The sequence below is a fragment of the Pipistrellus hanaki genome (assembly GCF_964339955.1).
Source record: "Pipistrellus hanaki genome assembly, chromosome: 15".
NCBI lineage: Eukaryota > Metazoa > Chordata > Mammalia > Chiroptera > Vespertilionidae > Pipistrellus > Pipistrellus hanaki.
Genome location: NC_140517.1, coordinates 42,802,952 through 42,826,653, shown reverse-complemented (window position 1 = coordinate 42,826,653; position 23,702 = coordinate 42,802,952). Strand labels below are relative to the sequence as shown.

General features: G+C 54.5%; 1 protein-coding gene across 7 annotated transcripts; it reads right to left on the bottom strand.

Moving 5' to 3' along the window:
- Positions 1-149: 149 nt before the first annotated feature.
- CLASRP (CLK4 associating serine/arginine rich protein) lies at positions 150-23,559 on the bottom strand. 7 transcript variants are annotated; one of them, XR_014792858.1, is made up of 21 exons: positions 23,482-23,559; positions 22,404-22,564; positions 15,672-15,769; positions 15,059-15,160; positions 14,752-14,831; positions 13,309-13,393; positions 11,753-11,901; positions 10,858-10,954; positions 9,384-9,462; positions 9,228-9,301; positions 8,107-8,148; positions 6,598-6,813; positions 6,196-6,477; positions 4,214-4,477; positions 3,632-3,675; positions 3,242-3,302; positions 2,995-3,053; positions 2,875-2,921; positions 1,366-1,448; positions 527-551; positions 150-293 (listed from the first exon to the last, which is right to left on the bottom strand). XR_014792858.1 is itself a non-coding variant. In XM_084860733.1 (21 exons), the coding sequence occupies exons 2-21, from the start codon at positions 22,500-22,502 to the stop codon at positions 251-253; spliced, it is 2,046 nt and encodes a 681-aa protein (XP_084716859.1). In that variant the 5' UTR covers positions 22,503-22,564; positions 23,482-23,559; the 3' UTR covers positions 150-250. The 7 variants fall into 7 exon arrangements, 3 of the variants coding, with proteins under 3 accessions (XP_084716859.1, XP_084716858.1, XP_084716860.1); XR_014792859.1 differs by having other exon boundaries at positions 22,404-22,531; positions 23,482-23,543; XM_084860733.1 differs by having other exon boundaries at positions 1,366-1,469; positions 3,636-3,675.
- Positions 23,560-23,702: the final 143 nt, after the last annotated feature.

Here is a 23,702-nt window from a genome sequence, read left to right as displayed (position 1 = left end):
GTGGGCACAGATGCAGTCAGGCTTCCTACACAGGAACACTGGCTCCTGACCCCCCACTCCCAGGAAGCTCCCCCTCCCCCCCATGGCTGGCTGGTGGACAATGGTGTTTGGGAGCCTGCACCCAGCACACAGATGACACTGAGGCCAAGTGAAGGGAATTAAATAACATTTATTTCATTAGAGAACAAAACCAGCAGCATCACAGCCTGAGCCCTTACCCATCCCAGCCTCTCACCCCCCACGCTTCTGCCTAATGTCGATAATGGGGGCTGCGGGATCTGGACCTTGAGCGCCTGGAAAGAGAAAGGGAGGGGCCGTGAGGGCTGGGCAGAGCAGGGGAGCCCTGTGCATGCGTGTACATGTACACACACGCACCAGCACACTCGGGGACCACTTGGGCTTCAGTGGCTGCAAAGGAGGGAGGCAGCCCTACCACTGGAGGGTGCAGGTGGGAATGGATGATCAAACGCAGCCAGACCTCCCCCATAGGACAACTATGATCCCCCAGGCAGCTGGTCTGGCTTACCTTCGGGAAGAGCTGTACTCTCGACCTAGGAAGGAAGGAGGAGGTGAGGACAAAGCAGACGCCCAGGGCCAGGAATGGGCCCCGGGCTGGACTTCTGGTGTCACCTTCCGCTGACGCTACACCAGCATGTCCACTGCTGGGACTACACCCTGTGCGCCCACCTACACCAACGAGCGTTTCTTCCCGTCCTGCAGACCCCTCGACTGAAGCAACACTGTGTGCATGCCTGCATGTGTGCACGCACGCATCTTAAAGAGTTTTAACGTAGAAGACTAACGTGAGAATGTACCATGGTTTTTTTATATTCCGTTTTGACATCACTTTTTAAAAAATGTATTTGTATTGATTTCAGAGAGGAAGGAAAAAGGAGAAACATCAATGATGAGAATCATTGACTGGCTGCCCCCTGTATAACCCCCACTGAGGCTCAAGCCTGCAACCCAGGCATGCGCCCTGACCTGGAATCAAACCATGACCTCCTGGTTCATAGGCTGACACTCAAAAAACTGAGCCATTCAGATCAGGACACTTCTTTTTGTTTTTGTTACTCTTCATCTGAGGATATTTTCCCATTGATTTTTAGGGAGGGTGGAAAAGAAAGGGAAAGGCAGAGAGAAACATCGATGTGAGAGAAACACATCGACTGGTTGCCTCCTGCAGGAGCCTCTACCAGGCTGGCTAAGGAGGAGCCTGCAACGTGCCTGTGACCGTGCCAATGACCAGAATCGAACCTGGGACCCTTTGGTCCCCAGGCTCTATCTGCTGAGACAACCTGCTTCTTTTTTTAACGCCCCAGAGCCTGCACCCACATCTCCGGCCTGGTGGCCATGGACACTCACTGTAACGGGGGGAGGGAGAGCGGCTCTGCCGGCTGTACTGGCGCTCCCATTCTTCTCTCTCCTTCTCTCGGCGTTCCCGTTCCCTGCAGGGGAAGGGCGGCGACCCAGGGAGGGGTGAGTATGCTGCCCAGAACACCGACCCCAGGGGCACTGGGGCCCCTGCCCGGGGCAAGTGCTTCACATCCCAGTCTCAGTGGAAGACAGCCTTCCCCGCATGGAAAACGAGGACAGAGCTCAGAGGGGATGCTTGCTTGCTGGGCAGAGCCCGGACTCCAACCCTAGTCAGCCTCGCTCCGAGAGGTTCGCTGAACAAACAGAGAGGAGGGCTGCCTACTTCAATCATGTCCTGTCCCACTCCACGCAGTCACAGACACAGGGACTTCCATGCGAAGTGCTTAACTGGTGTTCCACAGAATGGCTGGGATTTGCAATCCTTAGGGCGACATTTCTCCTGGCTGAGGTGGGACAACTTTTCCTCCCTATTTAAGTAGCTGAGCAAATTAAGACTCAAACAAGAGAAAGGCCCATAGCTGGTGGACGAGGCAGGATCAGAACCCAGGTCTGACGGATGAAACAGTCCTCTGGCATTCTGCCTCCTAATGGAAGCACACAGCATCCTCGAAAACCCCACACACAAAGGGCGTGAAACAGTGATGTTAACGATGACCACTAACAGCACTGGGCCTTCCCATGTGCCAGGCACCACACTGGGAGCCTCATAGGGGCATGAGTACGTGTCTCAGAGGAAGGAGTCCCGGCTCAGAGGGTCAAGTTATTTGTCCAAGGACCACAACAAGTACAGAGCGGAACTAGAACTGCTAGCAGACAACAAGGTCCTGCCACTGACTGACTTCCCTCCTTGCTAAAATACAGAGCACTACGGCCTCCAGTGTGGCCGGGGGGTGGGGTGGGGAGGCAGGGCCTGAGGCCTTGTGGGCACTAGTCCCTGAGCTAGCCTGTGAGGGTCACACAGAGACAGAGCTGGCTCTCAGCTCTGCAGTGGAAGACACAAAACGAGAAGAGAAGCAGAGGGGAAAGGAGAGAAGCTGTCTCCCGCACTGGCAGACCAGCCACGGGGCTGGCTGCAGTTCAGCTCTGCCACAAAGAGCACCACCTCCGTGTTCTGGGGCTGAACACACAGCAGCCAGACCTGGCATCTCAGTGGGGACACGGATAATAAGCAAGCACACAAACAGACTGCACGCAGGTGAGGGTTAGTGTTATGAAGCACAAAGCAGGATTGGAGCTTGGAGCATTTGGGGGTGCTACTCTAGACAGGATAGTCAGGGAGGAGATCCCCGCAGTGGACGGACGGAGGGAACCAGGTGATCTGGGGAACGGAAATGGGGGCTGGGAGCTGGTGGAGCAGGGTCCCAGTGGCTGTGATAAGCTGGGGATGCAGGGAGGACACAGGGCTATAACTCAGAGCGGGGAGGCAGGAAACAAAGGAAATGGGGGCTTCCCAGGAGGAGGAGGCTGCGGCCCTGATACAGGGAGTAGAGGTCTTACTTCATACGGATCTTCCGGGCCATGGCGCGAAGCTCATCTTCCCGCTCCTGAGGCAGAGATGGCAGTGAGGGCTGGCCCAGCTGGCACCCGCCCGAGTCCCGCCTCTCACTCCACCCTCACCTGCCGTTCATGCTCCTGTTGTATCATCTTCTCCTGAGCGGCCTTCTTATCCGCCTTGACTGTGGGAGAGAGGGATGCAGTGGCTTGGTAGGCCTCCAAGTTCAGACGGTCAACCAGCCTACCAAGGCCCTTAGCATGACGGCAGCAAAGCAGTGTGCACACCCACTCCTCCCCAGAGTGCCTCTTCCAAAGGCCCGGCTGGGAGGAGGGGGAGCAAGGAAGACTTGAGGGACAGAGGGGCACATACACTGTCTGTTCAGTGCCTTCTGCATCCTCAACTTCAGCTTCTCCTGCGGCGTCAGCTTGGGCTGGGGGAGGGGGAAGAGAGGAGGGAGAGGGGGTGGGTGTCCCGGAGTTCCCACAACCCACCTCATTGAGCCTGGAACTTTTGGGGGCATGTGGGGAAGAGCAAGCTATGGACACCTGCCAGGAAGGTCTGGAGGTCCAGGGAAACTGAGCCCCAGTGAGGAGTGAGGAGAAGGGGACATGGATTTCATGGGGACAAAACCCTTCCAGTCCCCCTCAATCCCCAGGACTGGGTCTCCCGGCCCACCCGGGCCCCCCTGCAGGCCCACCGGGCCCAGCACTCGGGCACTGCTGCTGGCGGGAGTTAGACGGGCGAGTTCCAAATTCTTACTGACTTTGGCAGCTCCTGTCTCTTTACCAGCGGCAGGTTCGGTCCTGGGAGGAGGAAAGAGCACCTGCCATCTCTGACCCCATACAGCCTCAACACTGCCCTCAGACCAGAGTCAAGGCCATGGGTCTCAGGTGACCCCAGGGGATACCTTGTCCCTCTCAAGATCCCTCAGGATAGGACCCCCCTGACCCATCAACCAAGGCAAGGCCCTGACTCCTCAGAACCACCCTCCCAGGTCAAGACCATGCTCCCTCACACCTCCCAGGACAGAGGCAAGTTCAAAATGAAAAGTCAGGCCGAGACCGGTTTGGCTCAATGGATAGAGCATCGGCTTGGGGACTAAAGGGTCCCGGGTTCGATTCCGGTCAAGGGCATGTACCTTGGTTGCGGGCACATCCCCAGTAGGGGGTGTGCAAGAGGCAGCTGATCGATGACTCTCTCTCATCGATGTTTCTAACTCTCTATCTCTCTCCCTTCCTCTCTGTACAAAATCAATAAAATATATTTAAAAAAAAAAAAAAGTCAAGTTCATTCCCCATCTCTGGCTGTCAATCTTCCTCCCACAGCCCTGCACCTGCTCACTTTTTCAGCTTCTCGCCCACCGCGGGGGACGATGCCGGCCTGGTCAGCTTCTCCCTCGGGGGTGAAGATGAGTGACTCTGGCTACGGCTTCGGCTACCGCTGCGGCTGCGGCTGCGGCTCTGGCTCTGGCTGGGGCTGCGGCTCCGAGTCAGACTGCGACTTCGGGATGGGCTGAGGGACCAGCTGCTTCGGCTGCGGCTACTGCTGTGGTGCCTGGGGCCCCGGCCGCCCCGCCTGTACCAGTCCCCTGAGCGGGAGCGGCTCCTGGAGCACAGTGGGGCAAGAGAGGGGCCTTGAGGCTCCAGGGACCTCGTTCACCGCCCCCCCCCCCTTTCTGAATCTACAGTCCTCCTGCAAGGCCCTGTGGTATGTCCGGGTGTGACCACCTCTCTCCAGCTCCTTTCCCTCAGAAATTCTAGATGCTCCCTGGCCTCACTCAGCTTAAATAGAGACAACCTTCTAGATACAACCACCCCAAAATCACTAGATACCCATTTACCTACCTCCCTGGGAGGGTGGGACTTGGCTAGTCAGCACCCCTTTTACATACTGTGCCCAGCTCCGGGCATGCAGTAAGCACATTCTCACCTTGCCAAGACCCAGGGTCTCACACCAGTGGGGCCCAAGCCCTAGCCCCGCTCCCGCCAGGCTGCAGCACACACCTACCAGACCCGGTTTGGGGGCGAGCAGCCCCATCCTCTGCCTGGGACTGGCACTCCTCAGGTAGGGCTCACTGGCAGGCTGGCCTCTGACAGTCCCCACTCCCCCCGCCTTTCTCCTGCTGTCACCCTGGGTCAGCCCCCAGGGAATGACCTGGAAGCTAAATCTAGGCCCCACATTGATTCCATTGGGGCTATCCTGAGTCTTTAAAAAATTCAAATTTACCCTAGCTGGTATGGCTCAGTGAACAGAACGTCGGCCTGTGGACTGAAGGGTCCCGGGTTCAATTATGGTCAAGGGCACATGCCTGGGTTACACACTCAATCCCCAGTAGGGGCCATGCAGGAGGCAATGATTCTGTCATCATTGATGTTTCTACATCTCTCTCCCTTTCCCTTCCTCTCTGAAATTAATAAATAAATAAAAATGTTAAAAAAACATTTTTTTTAAAAGAAACCTTAAAAAAATAGAAAATTCTAACAATATTGAAAAAAAAAAACCAAAAAAAACAAGAAGCTGCCCTTTAAAAATCCAGACTCTCAACTTTTCTTGAGAAACCAGGCGACTGGGCAACACCAGGCCCATCACTGAGCAGCCAATGACCCCTTCGGATGGGACATGTGCTCCACCTGCCCCTGTTTTGCTGGCCAGACCCCGTAGAGAGCTGACATTGAGATGCAAACAGGAAAAGCACAGGGGACAGAGCTAACAAGAGTAACAGTCCTTCCCGACTGCGAGGCTATTGTGTATGTACTCAGCAGTTACATGGGTTTACAAGCCACACTGTCACAATGCGCAGGGGATCCCATCTCTAATTCACAGACAGAGAACTGGCCCCCTCAAAGTTCACTAGCAGGGCCAGAATTTATAGCCAGGCAATTGCTCCGAGGCCTATGTTCTCACCCAGGGAGCTGAGCTGCCTTCCACAGCAGCCCTGACGTCACCGGGTGAGAGCGGGATGCCCCAGTCTCTAGGTGCTTTTTTCCTATGTCATCAGCAGCACTCGCCTCAAACCCTGCCTTCCCCCAAAGGGCTGTCCCAGCTCTAAAGGCCAGACTCTGCTACAACCACAAGACCCCGGGAGTGTCCGTGCACCTCTCCACCTCTCAGCCGAGGAACTCCCTGTGAGAAGAGCAGCCCAGTCTCTGTCCCCACGGCATCCCTGAGCAAGGTGGTGGAGCCCCCCGTCACCGTGCGGGAGCTGCCTCAGAGTGGGCCCACTTCCCACAAACCCCGTGCTTCCTGGTCTCACTGACCTCAGGGCCCAGGCCACCAGCAGGTCCCTCGCCCCCATGCCCATCAGGCCCACCAGGCCCACGCACCTGCTTCTGCGGCGGGGCCCATACCCACCACGTCGGGGTGGTGAATGGGAGTAGCGGTGTCCGTCTCGGGAGCCGCCACCGGAGTGCCGCCGGCCACGGCTGCGAGACCGGGAGTACCGCCGGGAGCGGGACCGGGAGCGGGAGCGGGACCGGGAGCGTGAGCGGGCGTGCCGGCCTGAGCGATAGTAGCCCCCGCCACGGCGGGAGCGGGAGCTGGAGCGGGAGCTGGAGCGGGAGCTGGAGGTCCTCGAGGCGGAGGAGGAGGAGGAGGAGGAGCGGCGGCTGCAGGCAGGGCAGAGGGCAGGTCAGTACTGGCCTGAGCCCAGCGCCCCTGCCCCAGGTCCCCCCGCGGCGGCCAGGCTGTGGCCAGGGCGTAGGGCGAGCAGCGTGAGCGTTACCGACCGGGCGCTGGCATTACGTCCCGGGGCGGGGCCGCCCGGCTGGGGGGGTGCGGGGGGCTTCCCTGTGGCAGCCCCTGAGGCGGCTGCAGCTGCCGCCGCCGCCGCTGCCTCCTCATCGCTGCCCCCAAAACTGGTGATGAAGGTGATCTTCTCCTCACGGCCGGGAGTCGGGGAGCGGGAGCGGGAGCGAGACTCGGAGGTGGATTCCGAGGGCGACCTACAGAGGAGGGGAGGGGCTCAGTCATCAGGCTCCCAGAGCCCGTCTCCAGCGAAGGATGCGCACCGCAGAGCAACAGCAACGAGAACAGCGTGGGACCTGACACCCAGCGCCCAGGAATAGCTGCAAGGGCTGTACAGGGTTTGATTCCTGACCAGGCAGCCTTTCCCAAAGAGCCAGGAAAGGGCTGGCAGAGAACTGTGCTGACTGTGCCTGGCTACGAAAAAGGGAGGAGCAGATCTATACATTTAATATGGAAGGTTTCCCACTACATATGTTAAGTGCGTATGTGTGTGTGTGGGGGGGTGTTCTAAGACATTAAAGTGTAGTACAATGCCAGACCTCTCCCCAAAGGTGCCTCGCCTCACATATCCTCCTGACAGCCCTTGAACAGATCCTTACCAACCACCCCTGCTCATGAGGGAATTAGGTCAGATCGAGGTCTGTCCACCCTCAAACCCCCTTCCCGACCAGTGCCACATCCAGGAGACACACATGGGAACAGACAGGCCACACATCCTATCGGTTCTCACTGCTTATTTCTGAGTGTTCAAATTAAAGACACTGTCCATTTCTAAGTTACACCTATCTGCCATTTTTTGTCATCTTTAACACAAGACTCCATTGTGAGTAAGTCAGGAAATTAAAGAGGGTTCATACATAAAGAAAACAATTGGGAAAGTGGGGGTGGGGGTGGGGGTGGGGGTGGGGGTGGGGGTGGGGCCCTCAGCCCTGACCGGGATGCTCAGTTGGTTGAAGCATTGTACGTATACATTCAGTTTGTGAGTTTAATCCCTGGTCAAGGCACCTACAAGGAGCAACCAATGAATGCATAAATAATTGGAACAACGAATCTATGTTCCTTCTCTCTCTCAAGTCAATAAATAAAATAAAGCCCTAGCCAGTTTGGCTCAGTGGATACAGTGTAAGGCTGTGGACTCAAAGGTGCTAGGTTCGATTTGGGTAAAGGGCACATGCCTGGGTAGTGATCCCCAGTAGGGGGCATGCAGGAGGCAACTGATTGATGATTCCCTCTCATCATTGATTTCTATCTCTCTCCCTCTCCCTTCCTCTCTAAAGTCAATAATATAGGCACATATAAAATAAATAAATCAATAACATAACATAAAAATAGATTCAGACTCACAGCTGACATCAGGTACTAAGACGCCAAGAACACATCACCCTGTCTGTGAGCTCAAGGCACCCTAACAGCACCCTGTACCCCTCCTCACCCTATCCCTCCACTATGGGGTGTGCTGGCTGCTGCTCCCCGGGTCCCCAGAAACTCACCGTTTATAGGGGTCGTAGGTGGGGCTGTCTCGGCGTGCATAGCTATGGAGAGAGAATAAAGTGGAACAAGAGGAGGTTTTGGAATCTGAGCTGGCATAAAATTGGACCAACCCCTGAACTTGGGCATCCAAGGCCAGACACTGGGCACAGTGAGAAGGAAGCTGCTGGCTAGGCTATGGGCCTGCCCTGGATCCCTTTGTCTACCCCTCCCTAGATCTTCTAAAGCCTTACCTTTGACCCTGCCCCCCAAACAATGTTCCAGATGCATCCTGACCTCCAACTAACAAGGACTCCAGAACCCATTCTGCAAGTATCCCTCTTCCCACTCCATGCCCTGGGTTCTGCTAAGTGGGTCCTGGCTTAGTAATGACGAAGGTGATAAAATTACAAGAACTAACATGTCTTAAATGCCATTTGCCCAGAGTCATACATTTCATAAATGAAAGCTGGGATTCCAACTCAGGCCATATGGCCCAAGCCTGCCCCACAGCGATGGTAATGATGGTGGGAATCCGTGTGACTCTTTAATAGACACTTTCCATACCATACAACAAACCCTGGGCCCACAACGGGTTGTTTAAGCCTCATGGCAACCCTCAACCACACTCCCTGAATGCAGGACATGTGGCAAAAGGAGGTATGGGCTTGCCCAGGGCTGCCAGGCCTAAGAGGCAGGGGCAGGGTGACTCTCCACATGCCAGCCTGCCTTATCCAAACGTGCTCAAGACCACCATGTGGGCACTGGCACAGCCCCTCTCCTGGGAGGTCACAGTCCCCGTTCCAAAGAAGAAAACTAAGGTCGTGAGAGGAAGTCACTTGCCCAAACTCTGACAGCGAGGAAGCACCGAAGCAGCCCCTGCCCTCGCCCTTTCCAGCCACCCCTCCTCGCCTCCCACTGGCCCCGAGATGCTGGCAGGGGCCCGAGAGTGAGGAACACGGCCGGCAGGGCAGGGTGTCCACATCTCCCTCAAGGCCATTCCTACTTCTAACCCTCCCCATTCACTGCCCCACTAGGACTCTCCACAAGCCACATGCCTGCCCCCTGAACCCCAGTCCCCTGCCTAGAACCTGGAAACACTGACGCTGGCAGGGTGGGGGGCACGGAAAAGAACCCAACCTACCTGGGAGGGCTGATCTTCCGGCCCCTCAGGCGCTTCTCCCGGAACTCCCTCCGCTGGCGCCGGGAGCGCCGGCCCTGGAGTAGGGTGGGTACCAGGATGGTGAGGGGTGTGCCCTCCCTGAGACGCACTCCTGCCCTCACCCGGCCCAGCCCTCACCGAGTACATGGCCTTCTCCTCCTCAAGGGCCTTGGCGTGTTTGATGGCCTCCGCCTCCTCCTTGTCTTTTCGGAGCATCCTGCACAGAGAGGGATGAGGGTCACCAAGGAGGAGGGGGAAGGCCACAAGCAGAGTCACTGTAGGAGGGGGACTCAATGCCATCTTGGGCCTCTCACTCATTCAGCACTATTGTTGAGCAATTACTGAATGCCAGGTGTTAGGGATTCAGTATTTAAAAAAGAAAAATAGAGAAATCCTCATCTTCATGGGCTTACATGCTGGGGAAAAGACCCACAGAAACGAATCATATGACAGGTTAGATGGTGAAAACCTTGATGGGAAAATAAATCATGAAAGGGGAAAGAAAGTGCCGGACGCAGGGGATCAGGGCAGCCACACAGCAAGTGAAAGCTGAGGGCCTTCCCAGTTTGGCTCAGTGGGTAGAGATTCGGCCCACAGACTGAGGGTCCCAGGTTTACTTCTGGTCAAGAGCACGTACCTTGGTTTCAGGCTCAATCCCTGGCCCTGGTGAGGGCGTGTAGGGGGCAACCAATTGATGTGTCTCTCTCACATTGATGTTTCTGTCTCTCCTCCTCCCTTCCACTCTCTCTAAAAATCAATGGAAAAATGCCTTCGGATGAGGATTAACAACAAAAAAGAAGGAAGGGAGGAAGGAAGGAAGGAAGGGAGGGAAGGGAGGGAAGGAAAGGAAGGAAAGGAAGGAAGGAAGGAAAGGAAGGAAGGAAGGAAGGAAGGAAGAAAGAAAGAAGGAAGCTGAGGAGAAATCTGGAGGAAAGAAAGGAAGGAAGAAAGAAAGGAAAAAAGAAAGAAAGAAAGAAAGCTGAGGAGAAACCTGGAGGGGAGGGTGTAAGCTGCACAGATACCAGCAGAGCCAACTGCACAGAGTGGCCTTGGCACTTGAGGCGTAGGGAGGCCATGGAGGCGGGCAGGGTTGGAGTGTGTAGGTGGATGGCCAAAGGACCAGACAGGTGAGACCTTGTGGCAGTGGTGAGAGCACTGGTTGCTTCCGAGTGAGGTGGGAGCCACGGAGGGTTCTGGGCAGAAGGCGTTGTGTTCAGACTTGGAATTATTCAGATTCCAACTCACTGCCTGGGTTAGCGGGACCATTCTATGTAACCTGCATGGGGTGTGGCACAGGGCAGAGGCTCAACCAGCCCCGCTCTAGAGAATGACCCAGTGAACAAAGGCAGTCCACTACTAGAGGGTGCTGTCCACCAGGCCCAGGAACCCTGGGCCCTGATAACCAGTCTCATAGAATTGGATTTGGCCTTAATTTCTGCCCAGGTAAAGCTGGGTCACAAGGACCCAGCCCACAAGCTCAGAATCTGTGTGTAAAGCCCTTAATGCAGGGCCAGGCACACGAAGTGCTCAGTAATGGCGTGGCTGTTAGTATCGGGATAACAAGAGAAATACCACATCCAGAGTAGGAAGGGTGTCAGCCATCAGGCCTCACCTGACGAAGTCACCATCAGCCATGCCATAGGTTGTAGCCTGTTTGTTGAGATCTGCCACCTGTTCCTGGTTCAGTTCATCCACGTCCACCTCCACGTCTGCACCAAGAGAAAGGCTGTCAGGGGCCAAAGCCGAGACAGAGGACAGGGGAGCCCACCAGACTGAAGGCCTCTGCAGGGAGGGCGGGAGTCAGGTCATCTCAGTGTCCCCAGGCCGGCACGGAGCTTGGCCAGAGCAGGCACAGTACATGGGGTGGGCAGGTGATGTAATGGGTGGGAGCCCACAGGAGCATGAGCAGTGGGAAGGATGAGCAAGACGTATGAAGGGAATAGAGAAAAGAGGAGTGACTAGGGACTGCCCGAGGGTGGATGGAGACGGGTGTGGGTCACAGGCAATTAGGAGCCAGTGGGTGGTACAGAAGTGGAAGTGGGATGGACACTTTCCATGTGCACAGTAGCTGGCTGAGTGAGAGCTGGGATGAGAGGAGGAAGATGCTGGGTGCGGACCAATGGGTGCAGAGGTAGGGAAACGGCAGGGTGGGGCATGACGGGTGCCTCTGTAACTGGATGACCACTTGTTTTCCAGGAGAGAAAACAAAGGGAAGGGAGAGACAGAGGCTGACCCAAGTAGAAGAGAACGGAGCCAGAATCTAGGTGGGGACAGTGTCATAAAGCAGTGTCCTAAAACTGAGAAAGGGGAGGCAGAGAGAGAAGCTGGGAACAGAGCACATAGTGAGACAGCGAGGAGGCAGGAAGCTAGAGTGCCCTGGAGCAGGGTTGGTAGAGACGGGCTTGTGAGCACGAGGTGCCCCACAGAGGGAGAGGGACAAGACACACACACAAAAAAAACGATGCCCAGGGACTGGGGGGTGAGGGAGGGCAGAGAGGGGACCCCACCGATGTCGGGGATGACCTCATCTTCGTCCGAGTTGCTCTCCTCCTCAGTTGGTGACTCCTCCTCCTCTGGCTTCTCTGCCACCTTCTCTACCTCGGCCACGGTGCTGTCCTCGTACGTGTAGCCAATGGAAGCCTTCTTCTCCGCCAGCCTGGAACGGGGAGCCCGTGAGCAAGGGCAGCACCCAGGGGAGAGGCGCAGCACACCAAGCTCCCTGCACACAGGCCCTCACGTATGCCTCAGCCTGAAACCCTCTGCACCCACCTCCACCAGCTTCTCCCTCTCCACCAGGCCCAGCCCTAACACCCCGTTTTCCAGGAAGTCCTTCCCCAGGTGGGGTCAAGCCCTTGCCTGGCCCACGTTGGGTCCACTGGTCAGTGACAGACCAGTCTCCCTCCACCAGACTAGGAGGCCTTAAAAGGAAAGGCCGAGCCGAAGCTGGTTTGGCTCAGTGGTAGAGCGTCGGTCTGAGGACTGACAGGTCCCAGGTTCAATTCCGGTCAAGGGCATGTACATTGGTTGCAGGCACATCCCTATTAGGGGGTGTGCAAGAGGCAGCTGGTCAATGTTTCTCTCTCGTCGACGTTTCTAGCTCTCTATCTCTCTCCCTTCCTCTCTGTAAAAAATCAATAAAATATATTTTTTTAAAAAGGAAAGGACAGTTATTTTGGGTAACAATGTGGCCCAGCTTTGCCTAGAACAGAACAGGGGCCTCGTGTATGTCTACCTAGTGCTGCTGAATTTAGTCAACATTCCCTGATGCTTTCTAGTGCCAGCCTCGTCCTGAAAGTGGGGTCGTCCATAGGATTAGTCACATCCCTGAAAGCGCTTCAGGTGAAGGGAAGCCGCAAGCCTTAGGCTCACAAAGGGGAGGCCTCGGCAGGAGGGAAGGAGTCAGGGATCCATCCAGGAGCACTGTGGAGCAAGTGGGACTGCAGGGCCCCTGGAGGAGGGACAGCCAGCCCTGGAGGAAACAGTGTGCAAAGGCAGAGGGAGACCAAGCACAGCCAGACCAGGGTGGAGAGAGAAGCGAGACTGCCTGCCTGCTGCTCTCCCAAGATGGCAGCTGGGGACCTCCCTGCTCCAGGGTAAGAACGCCCCCTCCTTCCCGCCCTGTAATTCCACAAACACCGCCTTGAGAAGGCCCTCTGAGCGACAATCAACTGCTGACTGCAAGCTTACTGCACGGCAGGCACCGGGTAAGCACATTCCAAGCTCCATCCTTGCAGTCCTCGCCACTCCCGGCAGAGGGGACTCCTGTTAGCCCCACCTGAGAGAGGAGCACCTCCAGACCCCCAGAGGAAGGTCCTCACCCGCAGGATTCGAATCTCTCCACAGGGCCTGCCCTCCTAACTGCACCTCCCACTACTCCACAGGCTGAAAACATATTGTACAAGTTTTAGAGAAAACCTTTCCCCTCCAGCTGCTGCTTCTGCTTTCTCTGAACATTTACCAAGTGCCTACTGTGTGCCGAACACGGGACCCGGCACTGGGGAGATGAGGATGGAGGAGACCATGCCCTGCTTCCCCCAACCCCTCTGCCCCAATCCCCACTCACTTCTTCTTCTCGTCCTCACTGGGTCTCTGGAGGCCTCCATACAACTCGTCAATGTAGATCTGGTACAGGCACTGCTCCTCTGAGACTGCAGCGAGGCAAAAGGCAAGCAGGTCATTGGGGACACTGGGACTTCAGGAGAAACACAGAATGCAGTCGGGGGAAGACGGGCAGGTACAACCCAACCTCTGCCAGTAGCAGTCACTGATTTTAGATAATCACGAACTGTGTGCGCTGGGGACGCAGCTATTGCAGGGGGGCCCTGGCTATTCCACTAACTTACCACATGACCCCAATCAAGGGACTTCACGGCTCTGTGCCTCCGTTTCCTTTTCTGTAAAATGGGACCACTGGCAGAGTGAGTGCTTGGTACTTGGGCACTGCTACTTTAACACTGTTAAGCCTCTGGCTGGACCCTTCAGAACTGAATACTGGACGTCACATGGACCTCACGGCCTCTCCACTGTGTTCAATTTAAATTAAGTTTAGCCTGGATGGTATTGCTCAATGGTTAGAGTATCTCATGCACCAAAGGGTCACAGGTTCAATCCCTGCCCCTGACTAGGATGCATGCAAGAGACAACCAATGGATGTGTCTCTCTCACATGGTTTTTTTTCTCTCCCCCACCCCCGCCCCGCCTCTAAAAATCAATAGAAAAAATACTCCCCAGTGAGGATTAACAAAACAAAAAAACAAAGTATGGTTTAGAGCCATCAGGGCTCTCATTCACCCTCACAGCCCTCGGGGGGCCGGCTAGAGTTTGGAGCGGGCCCTCAGGAAGCAGTGGTGTACAGGTGGGGGGAGCATTGCGGCTCTGTGAAAACTCCTGACCTACCCTGTCCTTGCTTGGAAAATGGGGCATAACACTGCCTTGCTGGGTGGATATGCAGATGTAATGAGATTTTAAAAAAGCCCAAGATGGCCAGGGCCCAAACCTCCCTAGGCAAGCCAAGAGCTGGGAAGTCTCCCCGAGCCTCCATTTTCTCTGGAAGGCAACAGTGACTGCGTGGAGAACAATAGTGGACATATACGAACACTTGGCAAACTGGCAAACTCAGCCTAATAACTGTCCAAAACAGGAGCCACTTCCTCCTCAGAGCTCACTTTCTGACAACGCAGGTAGGGAAAACACACAGAGGAAAACAATGTGTTACTGCAGCTTTCCCCAGTTTTTTTTTTGTTTGTTTGTTTGTTTTAGGAAGACCATGGAGTCAGAGAGCTAGGGATGTAGAAGTGACCTTGGCAGGACCGTCTAGTTCGGCAGACATCTCCATACTCAGTCAAGAGAAGGAGGCCTGAGAGGGACAGAGCTGAGACCAAAGCTGAGACCAAAACTAGGGCCCTTCAGAAGAAAGCCCTGGGAGAAACTTTTCTTCCCAAACGTGTCTAAGTCTTCCAGTCTCTAGGGGCCCCCGCACCACCTCCCCACACCCAAGATCACTCACTGCCAGCAAAGTCGTTCTGCACCAGGCCACGGTAGCGCTCGTAGTTACATTTCCGCTCGTCCGATTCCTGTTCTGGGGAGCTTTGGCAGAAGTCAAGGTTCTGAGATCAGAGAGAGAAGGCAGATCCCACCCCAGGCCAGCAAGAGGGGGTATGAAGGGCTTGGCTCAGGCTAGGGGACTGGGGAGGGCTCCCCAACTGCACACGTCCTTCCTTCCAGGAAGGTGGCAGGCAGGCAAGGGCTTGGGAAAGAAGAGTCGCTGCTGGGTCAGTCTCCCTGCCTGGCAACCCCCTGGGGAGACAGCTTACATGGTGGTGAGCAGTGGGGGGGTGTAGTCAGGGATGTGGTCCAGGTGGGCGCGAACATCAAAGCGGTCAATCATGTTGTTGGTGTCTCCCTGCCAGGGCATCCTGAAGTGGGAAGCAGGCAGCAGGGAGCTTAGGGACTGCCCAGGCACAACGTACCTATGCCCTGCACCTGAAGCTTGGAGCCTGGTCCTCGGTCTTCTCTAAGCCCTCTCCTCTCAGTCCCTTTGGTACAAACCTGCCTGTAGAGGGGCCTGAGCACAGCGCCATAGAAACGGGGCTCTTTTCCTCAGAACCAAGTGTGAAGAACCTGAACCCGGTCCTGGGGCCACGTGCCAAGCCTGTCACCTGAAACACCTCCTCTGGCCACCTACTCCCTGCTTCAACTCAGCCTCTGATCCTAGCCCTGGTCCCACCAATTCCCCTCTAAGTCCTTCAACCACCACTACACCCTAGGGCCTCCATTCTAACTCGCTGGCTCTCCTTAGCTGGTGACTAACACCTTCCCATGCAGGTCAAGCCTTGCTTGCCTGAGTCCCCAAAGGTCTGCCCACACCCCAGGTCCCTCGTAACCCTCGGTCACAGACATTATCTGGCCCCTCAAACTCAGTCTTACATGTTGACGGGGCTCTCTGCGGCCAGGGCGACTGCAGAATCCAGGTGTACCTTGCAAGCTCTGCCATGCACCTGCAGGAACTGGGCTGGGTCCTTCTTCTGCAGGGACAGACGGGATGGAGGTTATCTCCCAACTGAGCTCCAAACCTCACTCCCCTCCACACCACCGAGGACAGCAGCGAGCCCACCTCTGTGTCAAGCAGGCCCTGTCTCAGAGTGAGCTAACCTGTACAGGGGTGGCAGCACCAACAGGGGCCACTCAACCTCAACAGAACAAGGGGTTTCCCCTCAAGGAAGGGACAAGAGGCTCTGAGCTCCAATCTTCTGCACAGTCAGTACCAGACCTCCCTCCCGAAAGTATTACTCCCAACCTTCACCCCACCCAGGGCATTCAGAGCCCTTTGGCCCGGATCAGCCTCACACCAGGCACATGAGAAGATGCTCAATGTCATTAGTCATCAGGGAAATACTAGTGAGAACCACGAGGTACCACTCCACACTCACTAGGACGGCTAAAATGGAAAGGACGGACAACACAAGTACTGGCAAGAATGTGGAGAAATTAGGTTTTTCAAACAGTTAAACAAAGAATGGCCGTATGACCCAACCATTCCATTCCTAGGTAGACAGCCAAGAGAATCTAAAACAGATAGTCAAATACTTGTATACAAACGTTCATAACGGCACCATTCACAATAGCCAGAATTGTGAATGGTAACCCTAATTGCCGCCCACAGATGACAGATACAACGGGGTACATCCAGACAATGGAATACTGTTTGGCAATGACAAGGAAGAAGGCAGCAATCCACACTAAAACAAGGGTGAACCTTGAGCACGTTATGGTAGGGGAAAGAAGTCAGGCACGAAAGGATGATCCCGTTTATGGGAACTGTCCAGAACAGGCAAATCCAGAGACAGGAAGCAGATCAGTGGTTACCCAGCGCTGGGAAGTTTGGGGCGGGGGGATGACTAATGGGTACAGGGTTTCTTTACAAGGTCATGAAATTTTCTAAACTTAATTGTGGTGACGGTTGCACAACCATGTGAATATACTGAAAACCACTGAAATGCTCACTTGAATTGAGTGAATTGTGTGGTATGTGAATTACATCTTCAAAAAGCTAGGTTTTTTTAAAGTTACAAAGATAGAGGTGAGTATCCCTGAGACTACGTACGCCCCTAGGTGCTTGTGTGTGGATCACAATTCCTAGGCACTGTAATTGTCAGGAAAGGAGGAAGTCTAGCAGCAGCAGTTGCACCACTGAGCATCCCACGTGAGGGGCCCTGGCTGCGCTCGGCTGATGCCACATCACAGGACCCAGGAGAGCCAGGGGAAGGCTGCTGTGACAGCCATCAATCCTTGCCAAGCTTCCCAAGCACCCAACTCCTGCCCACAACTCCGTCAGCATTCCTCCCCTGCTCCAGCCAGCATCGCCTCTCGCTGGGACCAGGTAGAGGCCTCCTCTAGGACCCCCTGTGGCCAGCTCACCCTCTGCAGTCCATTCTCCAGTGGCCCAGGGGGTTCTGGGAAAACCTATTCATCTCTCTGCTTGGAGCCCTTGCATGCTCTTCCCCAGCTCTGCTCCAGGCAGCCAGCCTGCACCACTCCGTCAACAGCCAGGCTTGCCCATGCTCCACTCAGGACCTCAGTGCTTGCTCTGCTCCCGACCTGCCATGCTCTTGTGCATAACACCCCTTCACTTCTAGAAGCCTCCCCGTCAACTTTATCAAAACAGCTTGCCTCACAACCCATTTCCTCTATCTCCTTGACTCCATTGTTTGCTTCAGAGAACCTACCACCACCTGATTTTGCACCTCACATTCACTGATCACCTGTCTCTCGCACTAAAACATCACTTCCCCCAGGCAGGGATCTCTGTGTTGTCCAGTCATATACTCAGTGGCTATAACAGGCCAGGTCCACAGCAGGTGCTCAGGAACATTGCTCACTGACAGAGGAATGAAGTCCCCCCAGGAAAAGCCATCAGCATCAAGTTTCCAAGATTCTGCACCTCCTCACTGCCTCCACCTCCCACCCGAACCACCCCAGCCAGCAGATGGACAGGAGCACCTTCCACTACAAGGAGCTGAGGAGCCAGAGCTGGTATCAGGCCACTAGCTGCACCTGCTGAGGCCCAGGTGCTGGGCCCTTATTGTCCCCATTTCACACCCAGAAGCTGCCAGCGGTGGCGCTGCTAGAATTCAACTCCTCACTTGCCCCTCACCTGCCTCCTTCAGTTGCTCCTCTCAGGCCAAACGGCTCCTCAGCCCCATGACAGGCCATGGCCAAGTCTAAGGCCAAGACATCCTCACACTCCTCAGGCTGCTCCAGGCCAAAGGCCCAGTTCCCACAGCCAGGACTCAGAGGACATTGTTTGCAGGATGGACTTTGGCAGGTGCAGGAAAACCACTGGCAGTGCAGCCACCACAGTAAGGAAAAAGCAGTGGGCTGAGAGTAAAAACCTGAGTCCCAAGTCTGGCTCTGTTGGGAGATTCTGGAAAAATCAATGACATATCAAACGCCAGGCATTAATAAGTGTTTTATGTACAGTTTCTCACTCAAAGTTCTCAACCATGGGAGAAATGTACTACTCTGGGCCCCATGTTCCAGGTTAGGAAACTGAGGCTCAGACAGTAAAACCCACTTGCTTAAGATCACATTAGTAATAAGGCAACTAGGATTTGAACCCAAATGGGTTTGACATACATTTACTGTCTTAGGCACTTCTAAGTGTACGGTAGAGCAGCATTAAGTATATACACCTTGCTGTGCAATAGACCTCCGCAACCTTTTCATCCTGCAAAACTGACACTGAGTGACTCTCCTTTCCGTGTGTGTGCCCCCCCCCCCCCCCCCCCCGGCCCTGGCAACTACCGCTCTATTCTCTCTAAGGGTTTAAGTACTTTAGGTACCTCATGTATGTGGAATCTTGCAGTATGTGTCTTTTTGTGACTGGCTGATTTCACTAGGCATAACGTCCACATGGTTTCTCTATGTTGTAGCATGTGACAGGACTTCTTCCTTTTTAAGGCTGAATAATATTCATTGTGCTTATGTACATTTTCTTTATCCATTCATCAGCAGATGGAGATTGAGGTTATTTCCACATCTTGACTATGGTGAATAATACTGCAATGAACATGATATACAAATATCTCTTCAAAACCTAACATCTGCCCTGGCTGGGTGGCTGGATTGAAGCATCATCCCACACACCAAAAGGTTGTGCAGCTGATTAAGTCAGGGCCATACCCAGGTTGTGGATTTGATTCCCGGTCGGAGCACATACAGGAGGTAACTGATTTTTTTTTTTTTTTTTAAGTATTTTTGTTGACTTCAGAGAGGGGGAGAAAGAGAAATATCAATGATAAGAAAGAATCATGATCGGCTGCCTCCTGCATGCCCCCTATTGGGGATCAAGCCCACAACTCGAGCATGTGCCCTTGACTGGAATAGAATCCAGGACCCTTCAGTCTGCAGACTGACACACTATCCACTGAGCCAAACCAGCTAAGGCATGGAGGCAACTAATGGATGTTGCTCTCAAACTGAGGTCTCTCTCTCCCCCACTTCCTCTATACCTATATCTATATCTATATCTATATCTATATCTATACCTATACCTATACCTATATAAAATCCATTATTAAGCCTCAATTATTTTGCTGCCAGGATCAGAAGAGTTCATTCCATAAAGTTTTTCATTCATTCATGAAGCTGTTAAGCAGGCAACTATGTGTAGACCCTATGCCGCTGTCACAGCTCACAATTCTAGTGTGGGGGATAGATCCGGGCCACAGTGATGACCTGGAGTGGGGAGTCCAAGGGGGTGCCTCACTCAGTCAGGGGCTTTCTGGAGGAGACACTTGAGCTGAGATTTGTTTTTCCCCCACTTTCATATCTTCAAGGAATTGTTCCTTTATGCAAACCACTGATTAAAGAAGAGAGTTGACAAGGACAGGAGCAATAACAGAACTAATGTCTGCTAGGGAGAGAGAGCATTCATGCAACCAAGGACAAATCAGAGGCAGGGAAGCCACCTCCGTCTGGACACATCTCTGGCCTGCCACAATATACCTCAGCTTTTCAAAACTCACCCACAACCACTTCTCTCAGACCAAGAATGATATAAAAGATTGTGCAAGCAGCCCATCCCCGCCTCAAAGCAGCCATCAGCAACTGCCCAGCCGCTGCCACTGTCCACAGCTTGGTGGTTTGGATTGGAATGCTGGTCACGTTCGTGTATGGGGACAATGACAGCTTGTACAGGCCTGCACCAGTCACTGTTCTTGTTTTTGATGCTTTTCCCAGTTAACCCTATGAGAGGGGCTGATCACCACCACTGTCCCAAGGGAAAAACAAAGCTGAGGGAGCTCCCTGCTAACAAGGAGAGCCTGGAGTCACCCAACTCCAGAGTGACCCAACTCCAGCCCTCTTTCGTCTACACTAGGGGTGTCGAACTCAATCAGAGAAGGGGCCAAAATCTAAAATCCAGCCTAAATCGCGGGCCGAATGGTTTACTGAACAGTCATAAACTGACAATGTCATAAACTGACAGCGAAGTGCAGTGATGACAGCGCGGTGCGGGCCACATTGCAAGGCCTGGCGGGCTGGATTTGGCCCGCGGGCCTTGTGTTTGACACATGTGGTCTACACCATCGACCCGGATGCACATTCCAGCTCTACCTGGTAATAACTAGTTCAGGAATAAGAGCTAGCACTGACTGAGCACGCTGCCCTGAGCAAGCCCACGCTCAGGGCTCTCTGTGCTCAATCTAACCAAACACTCCAGCGGCCCCGTGTGGGAACTGCTCTCATCCCCACCATTCGTGGCGCACATGAAGTGGCATACGACCCATCCCCCTTCTCCAGCAGGAATAGGACTCCTGATATGCCTGGCGCAAGGCCACCCAGAATAAAGTTTATACGTCTTAGCCTCCCTGACCACAGGACTACCTTCTGGCCAGTGCCACAGGAGTTGAAGTGTCATGTGCAAACACCTAGAAACTTTCTTAACACTGGCATGAGCATCTTGGTCCCTTTTCCCTCCTTTCTTCCTCCCTGGAGGGTGGAATGAAGACATGATGGCCGGAGCTTGAGCAGCCCTCTCAGACCCTGACACAATACTGGGAAGAGAAGTCATGTAGAGCTAGACAGAACTGGGTACCAATGTGCATCTATGGTCCCTGAGCAGAACTGGGTACCAATGTGCATCTATGGTCCCTGAGCAGAACTGGGTACCAATGTGCATCTATGGTCCCTGAGCAGAACTGGGTACCAATGTGCATCTATGGTCCCTGAGCAGAACTGGGTACCAATGTGCATCTATGGTCCCTGAGCAGAACTGGGTCCCAATGTGCATCTATGTGGAAAAGGAAATAATTTTTTTGTTTTAAGCCACTGATGTTTTAGGTCTCTATTATTCACAGCCAAACCTGATTCTACATGTTATATCACTTCACATATAGAAGAGGCAACCAGGCTATCTGTTTTCTTCTCTCTTCCTCTCTAAATCAATAATACACACACACACATATGTTTTAATATATTGTATTGATTTTTTACAGAGAGGAAGGGAGAGGGATAGAGAGCTAGAAACATCGATGAGAGAAACATTGACCAGCTGCCTCCTGCACAACCCCCACCGGATATGTACCCGCAACCAATATACATGCCCTTGATCGGAATCAAACCTGAGACCCTTCAATCCGCAGGCCGACGATTTATTCACTGAGCCAAACCAGCTAGGGCAACTTATATTCTTGTATCTTTTGTGTTAGAGGTGGTCACTTAGGTAGTTAGGAGGCCAGATGGCTTGAGCAAAGGATTGAGGCAGAACAGGTGGTGTGAGTCTAAAAGGAGGCAAAAGCCAGACCAGCAGGGCCTTGAACACTGGATGAGAAGCCTAGATTTTCTCTCAAGGGCACTAGGAAGCCACAAAGGAGTTTTGAGCAAATGAGGGACGGGATCAGCTCTGAGCTTTAGAAAGACCTCTCTGAGCCCTCTAAGAGGGTGGGCTGGATGGAGCAGGACTAAAGGCCAGGAGACCAGGAAGGGGGCTGGAGCAGTGACACAGTAGCACTAGAAATGTCCATATAAATATCATATAATTGGAAAACGAACCCTAGGACATAAGTGCCTTTTAAAACTGGGGTCTCAATGACAAGTAGGAATTAGATAGATGAGGGGAGGCAATACAGGCACAATGTGTGGTAGCAGAGATGCAATAAAGGACTTTGGAGCTATCCAAGACTGAAGCTGAGAGACCGGTAGAGGACAGACCAGAAGGACCTTTTAGGTCATGGAATGGAGTTTGGTTTTCTCTCTAAAGGTGAAGCATTACGGCATCAAACAGGAGAGGGAAGTGGTCAGAGTTCACTTAATGAATACTGAATGCCAAGCCAACCTCAAGAATGGCGGAGCCCTGGGCACTGCGAATACAGCAGTAAGCAAGACAAACAACATTCCGGAGGTGGCCAGTCTCCTATCTGGACTGCTCCGCGGGTTACAAAGACCTTCCTTCTTCCTGCTAACACTAGCTCTGTGCTCTGAGGCCACACCAAACACCACAGAATGCGCTAACAAACAGAATGCCACAGGGTTTTAGCATTGATGATGCCCAAGAAATGGCTGAATGTTCTGAGTAAACTGAGCCCAAATTTTACCAGGATGACCAGGACCCCACCCTCTCAGGGAGTTCCCGCCCCAGATTAAAGGTCAGTTACTCACAATCTTTTCATAGTACTCCCTCCGCCGCTCCGCCCTCTTCTTGTAATCCACCATCATGCCTCGAAGCTTCCGCTCATGCTTGCGCGCCTCGTGCCACATGGTGGAGAGGCCAGGCCCGAGGCCTTCACCTGGGGGATGATGGGACGAGGGAGTCAGATGGGCTGCAGAAAACATGTGGGCAGAATCAAAGTCACCTACAAGTTGGTGACAGAGCTCATCCTGGATGCCAGCTTCCGGGAGAGCGAGCGAGGCTGCAGAACCGTGTACCGGATGCTCACGCGTATCCCTGACAACTCTGATCCGGTAGCATGGACGTTCTGGAAAACCCCCAGAGGATTGTGGAGTGAGCGTCCACCTCCGGGGCTGGAGTCAAGGATGAACGGTTTTGGAATGGAAAGAGCGAGTGTATGAAGCAAGCTCTGGAGGCAGACACCAAGCAGCTGGGACTGGAGCTCAAGGGAAAGGGAAGAACTGAAATGGCTCCCACCAGAAGCCAGCCGTGATGGGAGGAGTTGGAGGGGGATGAAAATGAAGGCAGGTGGAAGAAAAGGACTTTAGGAAGGAGGTGGAGGTCGAGGGCAGGTGAAGGGCACGGAGGGAAGACGAGGCTTGGAGGAGGAGGAACGTGGGGGAGTGCTATCTTTCCTCACAGCAGGGCTGAGGGCTGAGGGGCTCTGGAGGGGGAGGGGAGCAGAGGCTGAGTGAGGCAGAGCAGGCAGTCGGCAAGGAGTGGGTTCAGTTTACGGGCAAGGCTCCCGGACAGGGGCGGAACCCGACGCTTTGGAAAGAGCTCGAAGACCCCATCTATCCATCTAGTCCCTGAGGGCTCGGACTGCTTTTTTCTTATTTTGACAAGGGGGCGGGACCTGTGGCCCGCGGCGGGGTCGGCCGCGGGGAGTTCCGGCCCACGGCAGAAGCGGCGGCGCGGCCTGAGGCCCCGCAGGCCGGAGAGGGTGCGGGGTGCGAGGCCCTCGGGGCCGGGGCCGAGCAGAAGTTCACAGAAGCCCGGGGAGGGGCGGAGGCGAGGGGGAAGCTGGGCTGACGTCGCCCAGACGCCGGGACGGGGGCCTGCACTCACCGGCTCGTCGCCGCCTGCCTCAGCTGCGCTCGCGCGCGGCCCACACCGGAAGCGGAAGTGGAAGGCCGCGCATAGGGAAGGAGGCGGAACTTGGCAGAGCGCGCTTCCGCTACGGCAGGGGCGGAGCCTGGAGGGGCGGGGCCTGGGGGCGAGGCGGAGGCTGCAGGCTGGGACCCTGCGGTGGCCAATCCGTGGTCCGTGAGGTCCCAACCGTGTGGTGA